Genomic DNA, 13,424 nt, shown 5'->3' with positions numbered 1-13,424 from the left:
TGTTACTTCTACATTACTTCCTAAGTCTTGGATCCAACAGGCAGAAATCTTATTCGAGAGAATTTGAAAGATTTCAGATCCAAGCTCTTCCAGTCCAAAACCTTTAGAACCTTCGGCTCGGATAGATGAATTTTAATTGTAGAGAAAAGCTAGAAAGACTTTGAATCCAAAGCCTAGTGCTTCTTTGGCCCTCAAGTCCTCCTCGGATCTGATTGGTTTGCTGTTACTTCTTCAATGGATCGTAAGCCTTCAGATCTGACAGACAAATATTATTCCACAGAATTTGAAAGATTTTGCATCCGAACTCTTGGGATGCAAAAACTTTTAGAACCCTCTTTGGATCCGATGGGCTTGGTTCCTGTGGTGATTAGTTCCTTTCCTTCCAATTTTCCCTTCTTGCTCAATTTTTTTTTTCAGAATGTGGATAAGATAATGTGAAATTTTTTGCAGCTCAAATCCAGATGGGGATCTTACCAATTCAGCCCTCTCGTGGATTTGTGAGTGTCTGTAAAGTCTAATTTGCCCCCTTTTACTACCCAGCCAGTGGTACACCCAGAGATGTTTGGAATCAGATAAAAGAAGGGTACTGTCATTCACTCTTTAGATATACCTGACCATTTCTTTTTAGTTACTCTCTTATCAGAATGGGTCTGGAACACCAGATCTAAGTTTTTTAGTTCGGTCCCGACCTTTTAACTTCCTTCCTTGAAAGCTCTGGTTCTGAGTAATAGAGGGGAGTTTTTCCCCGGTTATGTCACTTTTCTCTTACGTGGTACCCAGGGCGGATTTTTGGATCCTACCCACTTTACACCACTTACACAGCTGTTCAGTCCTAAAGTACCTTTTAAGAGGCTACAGACAGATTTCATTAAAGGACTATCTAATTTATTTTCTAGAACCAAAATTGCTGATGCTCATCCTCAGTAGTCTCTCTCCGGCTACCCTGCAGACAATATCCTGTTTGTCCATGAGGTTCATCTTGCATACTGCAGAAGGTGTCTCTAAGGCTGTGGGTTCAGGCATTTCCATCAGGAGACGTGCCTGGAATGGGCCTCAATGATTCTGTGCCGTCTTTCAAGTCGTTTTTCATCAGTGCTACCTTTGACAGTTGTTTTTAGTTAGGGTCTTTACGTTCTTTCCTGTGGGGCCAATCTGCCGTGGGCACCCCTTTTTCCATCCCTTCAATGTTTTTTTCCCAGTAATCAATCAGGAGGTGTAGGTATATGTTAAAAGAAGTCTCAGGGTCCCTTACAGGACACAAGCGAAGATAGTTTGCCCCTAGGCACAGGAGGGAGCAATAATTGCTGAAAATCCCCCAGTGGCAGACAGCTCCCACAATTCTGGAAGTCTAGAGATACTTCTTCTGTTAGACACTGCCAGCACTTCTGAAAGTAGACCTCACTGTCCTCCTCTGCACACAGTCGGGAATCTATTATCTCTACACCAGGAAGCATGGTTAATCATAGCGAAGGACACTTCCTTGCAGAGAACCTTTAGCTGAGATTATATCATTCCCTTTTTCCATTCCACCCCCATTACCCAAGAAGCAGCTTAGAGTCATCCGAAAGTTCCCTCTTGACCAATAGAATCTGTAACTGACTCAATATTCTTCTAGTGCCTAAATAAAATAGGATACTGGTGATTGATTTTAAGTCTCCATGTGTTGAACAATTCTGTTCGGCACACTAAGTCGTAATTAGTCTTGGTTCAGTCCAATTTTCCACTTCTGAGCAGGACATCTGGAAGAGATTGCTTGACCTTCAGGATTACTACTATCACATACAATGAATAGACTATCCAGGAAGTAGTTAAAATTTAGACTGGGAGCCAGTCATTACCAGTTCAGAGTCCAGCATTTTAGTCTAACCACAGGCCCCAAAGTGTTCACCAAGTACTGGCATCTCACTTAACTTTGCAAGGCTCCCACATGTTTCCATTTTGGGACAACTGGCTCATTACTGCTCTGACCAAGCTTTTACTGGTGGAAATTTGAGATCAAGTGCAGTAGGCTTGTTCACAATTTGGGATATCCATCAGTGGTGGGAGGATGACATAATGCTTACGGTGTTTACCTTAAAGACACAAGGTGCAGGGTTTGATTCTCATATAGGGTAACTGGCTAGGCTTCAAATAGCCCAAAGGGCAGTTAGCCTAGTACTAACCTATGAACAAGTCACAATTCAAACCAACCTACACATTAGAGTTTAGAGGAACACTTTTTCAACACTGTATCTATCCTAGTTTCTCTACCCCTTTACAGAGTACAAACAGTAGCTCAGAAAATGTCTGGTAGTACCAGAATATCAATAGGATTGATTCTGCAAGTTCTGGGGTCAATGGCAGTAGTCCTACTTCCTTGTTAAGAGAAGATACTATGAACACAATGATCAACTCTCTCGCAACCTATGTTGATGACCTCTGCTTAACTGAGTTATTGTTATCTTTATCTTTCCGTGTGGATGCAGTCAAAACAACTGTGCTAGCTCATCATTTGTTCTTTCTCTGCCCAAGGTCACAGTGACCATGGATGCTTCCCAGATTGGATGGAGTGGACAATTCCTGGGAGATGCTGTTCAGGGCATCTGGCCACCGAGGAGGCCAATTTACATATACTGAAGGTGTGGCAATGGGCAATTTTCTTCCAACCATTTTGTAATTGTAGCCAATTTTCTGAAGAAGTTCAACCTGATAGTTGTCAGCTTGAGCAGGTCCATCTTACTTCCTCACAGATTGTGTCCCAGCATCAAAGTGCCGGACATGATTTATTTATTTATTTATTTGTTCATTCACTTATCATAAGGAGAGTTTTTCATTCTGTGCCCAGGAGTACAGATTTGAGGCAAACGAAATTGCATATTTAAATGGAAGAAACAGTTTATGCAAACTAAACATGTACAACAAGGTGGAAGAATATGAAACATGATAGGCACTTACAATGCATCTTAATAAAGAATACTTCAGAAAGCGGTCACATTGAAGAACAAGCCATCCTCACTGTATCTTACTGATCTTATCTAAGATGGTTCCTCTTCCTTTGACCTCTTTTTTTCCATACTCACCTTTGATTTTAGATTTGTCTACAGAACTGCTGCCTTACCTGACAGGCTTGATTCACATGCACATCTCTAACCTAAAACTGTGTTTTTTCTCATTATATTGATAGCCAGGCAAACTATGCTTTCTTTTTCACCCATCCATTCCATTATGTTACCTTCCTATGGCAACTCTATACAAGGAATCTCTACAGAAATCCATGGAGAGGATTTTATCTTTGCACAAATGGAAGAGCAATAATCCACAAAACAAACGCTCGATCAAGCATATAAAATAAAACACAGGATTTTATATTTGTTGAGTAGAGCAGTATCAGGTAGAACCTTTTACAGCTACGATACATTTTGTCCTTGAATTTCTAGCCAGTTTATTTTCAGAGGGTGCTAGTTTATCGAATGTCTAACTTCCACTCACAGCCTTTCTCAGATTTCTATGTAGATTTGCAGAATTTTTCTCTGACTTTCTCTAGACTTTGCAAAGCATTTTTAATGGTTTTCTTCTACTTAGATCTCCTTACAAAGGTCCCTTACCACCGTGAGATAGAGTTGGTATGGCCAACTTTGACACAAGTCTTCTTTTCAAACTACAGCCAAATGTAATCTAAAATTCTTTACCTGGAAGTCTATCCTTTTAGTTGCATTTACTTCCATTGGATAGTGTTAGAACTTCAAGCATTATATTTTAAGTCCCCACCTTGGTTTTCCACATGAATAGGGACACTTCACGTACTGATGCTTCCTCCCTACTGAGGGCAGTGTCAGAATCCAGCATTAACCAACCAAATTCACCTGCCATTATTTTTCCCAGATGCTCCAAATAAACAAGGGTATATGTTGTGCTTATTGGAAGTTTATAGATAATGTTTCTACCTGCACAGAACTAAAAACTTAGGAAGACAGATCAATTCTTCTCTTTCTTCCTTGACACATCACAAATGGACAAATTGGTCACAAACGTAACTGTAACCAAGCGGTTGATAGATTATATTTTGTTTATCTCCACTAAATTGAATTTCCTCCTAACAAACCAATACAGGCTCTTTCAACTACACCTATGACCACTTCCACTTTATTCCAGTCTAGACTACGCAAGGAGTCTAGTTATGGGACAACTACTTGGTCAAATCCTAATACCTTTATCATTCATTGCAAATAGGAGCTGGTCTTGAGAGAAAGAGAGACCTTTGCCTCAACTGTGCTCAGGAATATCCTTCATTAAAATCCACCCACGAATTTAGATAGCTGGGGACTCTGTCCCGTAAGTTGTGGAAGAATGAACATTAGCAACATGAGATAAAGAAGTTATGTACCCTCCATCCCTCTCCATTTATCACAAGTGAATTCTGGAGGAATAAAATTCTTGGGGCACCGCATGTCCCATGTGTTGAACTCTAAGTATGACATTTCTTTGTGGTCTTCATGTCAAGCTGCAAACAAGATCTGAGGGATATTAGGGGTGGTGCATTATGGGTAGGGAAGGAGCTGGAGAGTTTGTTTGTGGCCACGAGCTAGAATAATGGCCGAGTTGGATCAGAACCCATACGTTGAGGAAGAATGAAACTGGACAACACAGATGCAACGTTATGGTAAGTACATAACTTCTTTTTTCATACGACTCTTTTCTACCGCGTTGTGTTATAATTTTCTTCAACTTTAACAGTGATCTTTGTTTTTTAGCTTCAGAACTCCAACTATTAGAAGATCCTTACTAGGTACTACACCCCGGACACCCACCCCATTCAAAAATGCACTTGCTGCCCAAGAAAAAAAATATGGCCCTCTCAGAAGTATGGTAAGTTGTCATTGTCTGTAAATATTACTGAGTTTTGTTAGAGTTGTTTAACAAATGCCTATGAATTTTTACAAATATATTTTTATAGCTGCATTTATTAAAAAACAATATCTTAACACTGTATTTTTGGTAATTTGTATTTCCTAGTCCATTATGTGGTCCTCTTCCTGACTGTCTACACTCAGCAGAACTCTGTTCAGAGAAATAACTCTATTCCCTGTGGGCCTTATTACATCTAAATGGAATTCCTTTACTTGTGGCTTCCTTCATTGTTAATTTTAAGCAGTGCAAGGAAGTGAGCCTGGGGAAACAGGGGTCCTTCTTAGCTATGTTGAAAGCACCGATAGTATCCATTAGATCTGATCATTGTATTCCTTTCTTGCATTACATGAGATGTGTTCGTTGGCTTACTGTACTTTCAAGTTGTGATAAACAGCTGCACATCCTATGTATTTAAAGAAGTTAATATTCAAGAATATCTCAAGTCAGCAGTTCTTAACAGGAACATTTTTCACCACCTAGTGACTCAGCACTTCTTAGAAAACTTTCAGCAGTGCCTTTTGTGAGGGTCACTGTAAGAGTAATCAATACATTTAGTTTTACACATCTTATGTGCACATCTTCTCCCAGAATGCCTTTTAAAGCCTGTGCTGTTTTAACACCCGAGGTCCACGGAACCTTGTTACATGAGGCACTGATTTTACAGCAAGCATTCCTACAATTTCCCTTCCATTCTTCTTACCACTGTAAGTGTTTCACTTCCGACATAAGTGCCAGAGTAATTACATCTGCGTAGTGGCTGTTGCTTTCTAACAGTTTGTTATATTTCTTCAAAGATCTTCATTCAAAACGTGTATAAAACAACACATTGTAAGCGTAATCTGCTCTTTACTATTCATTAATATAGGTAACTGTATTTTTCATTATTGTTTCTTTTGAACTTTTTTTTTAAATGGACCCCGAGGAGCTTGATAAGAAACTAGGAAAAAGGGGATAAGGCGCTCTAAATCAGAAAAGGTGAATTATCAAAGGAAGCAGTAAAACATCTGAAAATCATAAACCCTTCAGTTCCAACTCCATTTCTAGAGAAAGTGCTAGTACTCAAACAACATCCAAAAACAGGAACGTGAAGTAATTTTTAAAAATATTAATATTATCCTGTTTCTCGTCTTCGCTGCCTAAAGGTAAGCTTTAGAATTTTCAGTATCCTTGCTGGTATCCTTTTGATCGTATTTAATTCAAGGATCACAGCATTAAATAAATGTAGCATCTGTGCAGTAGTTTGTTTGTTTGTTTATTTATTGAGTTATTTCAGTTTGGTAACTGAGTAAATCGACTAATTGGCAGAACATTTTCAGCCATGACCCATGCTAAGCCTGACTTAAATATATTTAATTCAGATCCTGCTTTAATGTTGCCTTCCTTTATTAAACATTTTCAAGGAAGTATTTAGACTGCAGTGGTGGTGCTGCGGTAGTGTTGTCGCCTCACAGTAAGACATTGTCCTGTTCGATTCTCAGCTAAAGCGTCTTCTGTGTGGAGACATGCGTGAATGGGCGTACCTTCGTTAAAGGTTGTGCGTCAGGGTCGGCAACTCAGCACGTAAAAATCTACTGCCAATCATTAGCAGACCGGAGTTCTGCTGTAACTAGGAAAAGCCAAAAGACACAACATTTTAGTGTAAGAAACCACAATGCAAGAGTAAAGACTTATGTCAATACTTTAATTTGACTAATACTAGTCAACAGCTAGAACATAGACACATACATTTTTGTAGGTACCTGTGAAGTTTGAAGACAGTAAAAAAAAAAAAAAAAAAAAAGGAAAGAAAACTTTCCCTGACTCATTTAGTGAAAAAAGATACTTTTTATATAATGATAATGCATTGTCACACACCTCAAAATTATGATAAATTCTTTCTGGTATCCTCTAAAACATAAACATATTGCCTTTCTAGAAGCCTTTCTGCAGCAAAAGAAATATTTGTTTTAAAACTTTTTGAACGCAAGCAGTAAATGCCCAGATAGGCTGCAGACCCCCCCCCCCAAAAAAAAAAAAAAGGCTGACAGGATGTTTACCTCCTTTTCACATACACAGTATTTGGGCTGTTTGGTAAGGCAGATCTTACTACCATATCTTCTTAACATTAAGCAAGCATCCCTCTTGCATCTTTACATTTTGAAAACCATTCCAGGATATTATGGTAAAACAGAGGTGCATCTGGCATTGAGTAAATTATTTAGTTCACATGTTTTCCTATCATAGATTCATTTTAGCGCAGATCCAGGGAAATTTTTAATCTATTCTTACCAATAAAATTACAAATAAAATAGAAAAAAATAATTGTTACAATATGTGGTACAACATAGGAGTTTGCACAATGAAATGTGCATGTATTGTAGATGTTTCACCAAGGGTGGCTGTGTCAGTTTCGCGAAGTCTTGCAAGGCTTAGGACAAAGTCTTACAGGAATGGTGTGTGAACTTAAATTACTTAACGTTCCAGTAACATCATTTTCTTATGTGGTCAACCAACTGTGTATATTCGTGTTGGTTTAGAAAAGAAGGGTCAAAAATGTGCCATCTTTCCATTTTATAGAAAAATACACCTCGGCCATTTTTGTCAACAAAAATTAAACAAAGTACAGTTCAAACAGAACAGCATAGAGCAGATGCAGGGAAAGACCTTTGGATGACTGATAGCTCTTTTGTATCCCTTTCTCTTCCCTAATCCCCATAGCAGGAAAATGTCAGATTCATTTTTCTGCATCGCAGGAAATAACCAGAGTTGTATTGTTTTTCACACATGTCGATGTTAAAAAAATAATATAGTGTACTTCTCAATCACCACAAGCTTTACAGCTGGATGAATTTTTAATTAAAATGGCACTGCATACAGTAGCTCCCAGTCGTAGATGCCAAGAATTTTATTCTTCACTGTGGTTCCAAAAAAATACATAAAACCTCAAGAAGACTGCTAGAGTTTACCACATCCTAACAAGTTCTTAAATATGAAATCCTTCAGGATAGTAACCCTGGAGATTTTATTTCGATAGAGCAAGACTTTTCATGGTGGCCTTGGACATGGACTATGCCTTTTCACATCCCGTTGAGACCAAATCGCAGAAAGTGCCTCAAATTCCAGAGTTGGCTATATGGGTTATATCCTGTCAAGGATATAGAAAGCCAGCCAGCTTCCAAAATTTCAGGGTGGCTTCCATGCACCCAAACTGTCAGGTAGCCCAAGCTGAGCTGATTAAAAGACAAGGTTGGACACAAAGCCCTTCACAGAGCTTTACTGCCCCTGAGGATCGATGGTCAGCTTGTGCTTTCCTTTGCTGGGCAGATAAGTACCCTTTGGGGGGGGACTTCCATTTTCTTAATTCTGTTGTTGTTTTATTACTTTCCTGTTCAGGAAAGTCATTTTAAAGTTACAAGTGTTGTGTTTTAATGGACTGTCTTGAGACTATAGCATAGTTTTAAATGGAGCGCTTGTTTTTTCTGTCAATTTAAAAGTGGTGTAACTGAAAACATTTTTTCTGTAGATGTGTTTAGTTTACTTTTGGGGGTCTAGCATAGTGTTTCCAATTGCTTTTTATTATATTTTTCTGTCAAAAAAGTAACTTTGAGAACCAGTAGTGTTTATTGGCAATTGCTGCTTGTCTTCTGCAGGAAAGAGACGCCATTTTCGGCTTGACCATGGAAGAAACTGTTGGTCCCATGGTCGGGCCTTCTTCCAGACACAAAAAGAAAAAGTTAAGCAAACAATCTTTTCCACCATGGCAGACTTGCAGTGCCTCAGCTGCAGGTGGATGACTCTGCTGTGGTCATTAGTTGTACCTCAGACCATTCATCTTTTACCCTGGATCCTTCTGATGTTGCATTTGCAGCCATTATGGACAAAGGGTTAGCCTCATCCTCTGCAGCTGTTGGGTCCCCTCAATGAGGAAGGGAGAGCCACTACTGTTTGTCCTGGAAAAGGGAACAGGGAAGTCTTCCCTATTTTGTCAGAATGCTGTGTTCATACCTGAGGAAGCTGCCGCCATTAGTAACACTGTTGGCTCCACTTTTTCTGTCAAAAAGAAACAGAAAACTAAATATATATTTACTCCTCCTCAAATTTCTTTGGACAGGTGTAATTTACTGGGTCTGTCTCAGGGTTTAATTCAGGCTATTAATCCTTCTTATAAAATGGTTCCTTATAAAAGAAAGAGGTATACCTCTTTTCCTGAAGAGCTTCAAGATTCTGAATCTGGACAGGAAGATAAAGGGACAGATAATGGGCTTTCTCCTCAGATTTTTGATTCAGACTCTGAGGAAAGCTCAGTTTCTGTCTGTGGAGAATTTATCTTTATCTGAGACAATTTCCAGAGTGTCTTGGTGTTTTCAGTAGGAGAACACTGAGGTTTCTTAGTCCCTCAGAAAATATTAGGATCTGTTATAGAAGGAATTCCAGAGCATTCTCTTATTTCTCCTATTCTGTCAGTTTTGGAGGATGTGTGTTTTACTGCCTGCAGTTTTTCTGACAGTCAGCTAGCTACTCCTAAAAAGGCAGATAGGATGTATAATGTTCCTCAGTCATTTTAAGTTTTTATGAACTCTTCCTAAACCTAACCCATCAGCTGTAGCTTTAGTTAATCCTACTGCTACTAAACATTTAGTTAATTCCCATCCTATTCTTTCTGACAAGGATGGGAAGACTATTGTTAGTATGAGAAAAAAAGTATATGCTACTGCAACTTTTAGAACTTTGAATTGTCAGGCTCATATGTTAAGATTTGATCTAAAGTAGTTGACTTCATTTGATCATCAGCCTGTGGGAATCAGATCCAGATCGGATCCGAGACGGCAGCTTCACCAGCATCTGATCCGAGCTCCAAGCTCCTCCCCTTACCCATAATACCCCTCCATCTCCTTCCTTCCCTCAGATCTAGTTTGCCACAGCTTTGCCAAGCAGCGTGGTCTCAGAGCTGTAGGCGTGGTAGGTCTTTTTTCAGATAGTTTTTGGGTGTTTGTGTCGCTGGTAGTGACAGGTAGGTTCCCTTTCCCTTGTTCAACCTCCCCTTTCATTTTTCGTTGAGTTTTTCAAAAAAAGTTCAGTGTAGTTAGTTAGAGTGGGCCTCCTATCCCTTCCACCTCTTGCTCGTCAGTTGAACGTGAGTGTGTGTGGTCGGCCAGGTTAGGTCCTTGTGCCTTTTGCCTTTCATTTTAAAAATGGCATAGCAGCAGCTTAAGCTGGTTTTCAGGAAATGCACAGAGTGTGGCCATAAGTTGTCCCCAGCTGATGGCCACACCTTATGTGTGGTGTGTTTAGGGGCCTCCCATCTTTCAGCAGACTGCTCCATTTGTGGGGGGTTTAACCCCAGGGCCCTGATGGATCGCAGGGCTAAACTAATCCTTAAGGGACTTCTTCCTGCTACGGAGGCAGCTGCCTCCCTTCACTTACAGTCACGGCTGTGACTGCTTCTTCCTCAGCCACAATCTCTTCCTCTCCCTCCCAGGCTGGGACTCAACCTCCTGTTCATAGGTCTGCGGATAGGGAGCATAGGAAAGAGAGGGGGAAAGAGAAACAAAGGGAGGAAGAGATCCCCGGACCAGTCGGCCCTCCTCCAAAGCAACACTTAGTTACTAGACCAGTTACTGCTCAGCTCCACTCCCCCAGATCCTCACCGGAGGAGCCTAGACCTTCTTCCAGGGGCTCTGTGCATTGACCCTCCTGGTCGACATCGGTGGCCTCATCGCGTTCTACCAGAAGTTTGAGTGAGGCAGACATGGACAAAATGATGTGAAGGTTTATTTGCACCCACATTCAAATGGGGTTCTTCCCAGCCCTCTCTCCCTCTGGATGGGGAGCTCGCTTCCCTTTTTTGCCCAGATATCTTCTTCTCCGGTCCAACCCCTGGTATCGGAGTTTATGTATCCGAGAGGTTCCGGAGCCAGGGGGTCGGTGCCAATGGTACAGAGTACCTCGATGCTGGCCATTACCATGAGAGCGTCAGAGCTGACTAGTTCGGACCCATGCAGCTCTTGGAGCCGAAGCCTAGGTGTTGGATCCGAGGGGTTGGGTTTTTCTCCTTTGGCGCCGACTTTGTTGGGTCAGGGCCCTCTCCTTGGTATCTCAGCTCCAACGGGCTCGACTCTTATCCCCCCGTCGGATGAGCAGCTTCCTTATTAGCTTCCCGGGAGGCTCGCTCTCCCTCAGCCTTCAATGTGGTGGAAAGGGTGCTCTTCAGCAAATCGAGGCCCATGACCATCTCCTTGGACTCCACCCCGACTCCCTTGCCTCTGGGTGCTTCTTCAGCCATTTTGCCCATGCAGGGACAGCCCGTGCTCGATGTGTCCCAGACTGTTCCCCTCGAGGAACCACAGGTAGTTTGCGAGCCCTCTCTGGAGAGCCCTACCGAATAGGTTCCTCGCAAATGAATGTGCAAAAGGAGGCACCGGACTCCTCCCCAGAGTCCCTCACTGAGGACACCAATTTGGAGGAAGGGGAAGGTTCCCCCAGATCACCCCCCCCCCCTCCGACTTTGTCTTCTTTGGAGACATTGTGGAGTCCATGTCACCGGAGGATAAGCACATTCTCCTCGCGAATGGCTACTCTCAAAGCAGTTTTTAATACGTCCATACATCTCCTTTCGCATGCCACTGAAGGAGTGACAAGGGCGGCTGGGTCTGGTGTTGCCATGAGGCGACACGCCTGGCTTAGGCTATGTCAGCTCACGGAACCCTTTAAGGCGTCTTTCTTGAATGCCCCTTATGATGGTTCTTCCTTGTTTGGGAAGACTGTTTGTGACACGTTAGTACAGAGTGAAAAGGAAGGGAAGATATTGTCTGCCATCGGGATCTGCTTCTCTAACCCCCAAAGATCCTTTTCTAGGAATCAGCAGGGGCAAAAGAAGATGTGGTTCCGGAAGTCTCAGTATTCCCGGTACACTCAGGACTCATCTTCCCCCAGGGGCAGAGGGGAACCAGACTGACGCCGGCTCAGAGGCAGGGGGGGTCCGGGAAATTTCGGGTCTCAAGAACCGTTCTCGGACAGACCTGCCCAGCAGCCCTGAGCGGTTGCCCGACTGCTGTGCTCTGGAGGCAGTTGGGGGTCGCCTTTGGCTGCAGCTGACTACATGGGAGTCCGTGTCAACAGACCGTTGAATGCTTCAAATCATATCCAGATATTATACTATCCACTTTGTGGTTCCTCCCATTCCCCCAAAACACCTCCCCAGACATTCCACCCACACAAAGGGAGGCAGCAGCACTCGAGATAGAAAACCTGCTAAGGAAACGAGTCATCCAGCCCATCCCCCGAGATCAGTCCAGATTAGGCATCTATTCCAGGTTCTTTTTGGTGCCAAAAAAGATGGGGGACCTAAGGCCTATTCTGGACCTTTTCACCCTAAACCTATCAGTTGCCAAAGAGAAGTTCTGGATGGTCACTTTACAATCCATCCTGTCTTTTCTGCAAGAGAATGACTGGATGTGCTCAATAAATCTCCAGGATGCGTACTACTATATAAAGATGCACAGATGATCCAGGAGGATCCTCTGCTTTTGGCTAGGGGCCAATTACTATCAATTTCGAACCCTACCCTTCAGTCTCACCTCAGTCCCCGGGGTATTCATCAAGGTCATGGCAGTAGTAGCGACTTCAGGGGATACAGGTCTACCTGTACCTGGACGATTGGCTCCTTGCTGCTCCCAGCAAGCGTCTACTTTATCAGGTCAGAGACTATTTCCTGAAACTGTCAGATTTTCTGGGAATTACAATCAACATATCCAAGTCTTCTGTAAACCCAGTTCAGGTCTTAGACTACATTGGAGTGAGGATAGATGCACTGGAAACCAGTGTTTTTCTAACTCCGGAGAGAGTTTGAAATCTGCGACTCCATGTGTCCGTGATCTTTCAGTCTCATCGTCCTTCAGCTGAGGCAGTATTACGAGCCCTAGGTTCCATGGTAGCCACCATTACTCTTCTCCTTTGTGCTCGTCTGCATATTCGAGTACTACAGTGGACACTAGCGGTCCAGTGGTCGTCATTAGATCTGCCATTGATTCATCCAATTCATATAAGCACCGCTTGCAGAAAGCCCTTCCTCTGGTGGATACACTCCTCGGAACTAGTCGAGGGACGAACATTTATTGGAGCCCCTCCCCAAGCCACGGTGACCACGGACTCCTCACGACTAGGGTGGGAGGGCATTGCTCGGGCAGGACAGTCCAAGGCACGTAGTCCCTGAACAAGACCAAACTGCATATCAGTGTTCTAGAAATGAGGGCGGTCTTGTTAGCATTGCAGGCCCTTCATGCCTTTCTTCCTCTGGGAACTATTGCAATTCAGACAGACAACATGTCAGTGGTCTGGTACATCAACAAGCAGGAAGGAACCAGATCTTACTCGTTTTGTCAAGAGGCCATGAGAGTGTGGGAATGGGCAGTCTCCACCAGCCATTTTCTGGTAGCAGCGCACATTCCGTGTCGATCCAACATATTGGTGGACAAACTGAGCAGGACTATCCTGATGCCTTATGAGTGGTCTCTGAATCCTTCTGTAGCGGAGTAAATCTTCCTCGAGTGGGGTCGGCC

General features: G+C 42.6%; 1 protein-coding gene across 1 annotated transcript in view; it reads left to right on the top strand.

Annotated features, from left to right (window-relative positions):
- Nucleotides 1–13,424, top strand: part of MYBL1 (MYB proto-oncogene like 1) — a 1,413,299-nt gene that overhangs the window by 1,066,920 nt on the left and 332,955 nt on the right. Inside the window, exon 12 of the mRNA XM_044067371.1 lies at nt 4,731–4,845. Within this exon, the coding sequence (XP_043923306.1) occupies nt 4,731–4,845 (115 nt within the window). The remainder of the gene's footprint in view (nt 1–4,730; nt 4,846–13,424) is intronic.

This window comes from Protopterus annectens, chromosome 3.part1 (assembly GCF_019279795.1).
Source record: "Protopterus annectens isolate FY-2018-M chromosome 3.part1, PAN1.0, whole genome shotgun sequence".
NCBI lineage: Eukaryota > Metazoa > Chordata > Ceratodontiformes > Protopteridae > Protopterus > Protopterus annectens.
The sequence above is the reverse complement of the archived record's forward strand: the minus strand, read 5'-3'. Positions and strand labels throughout refer to the sequence as shown.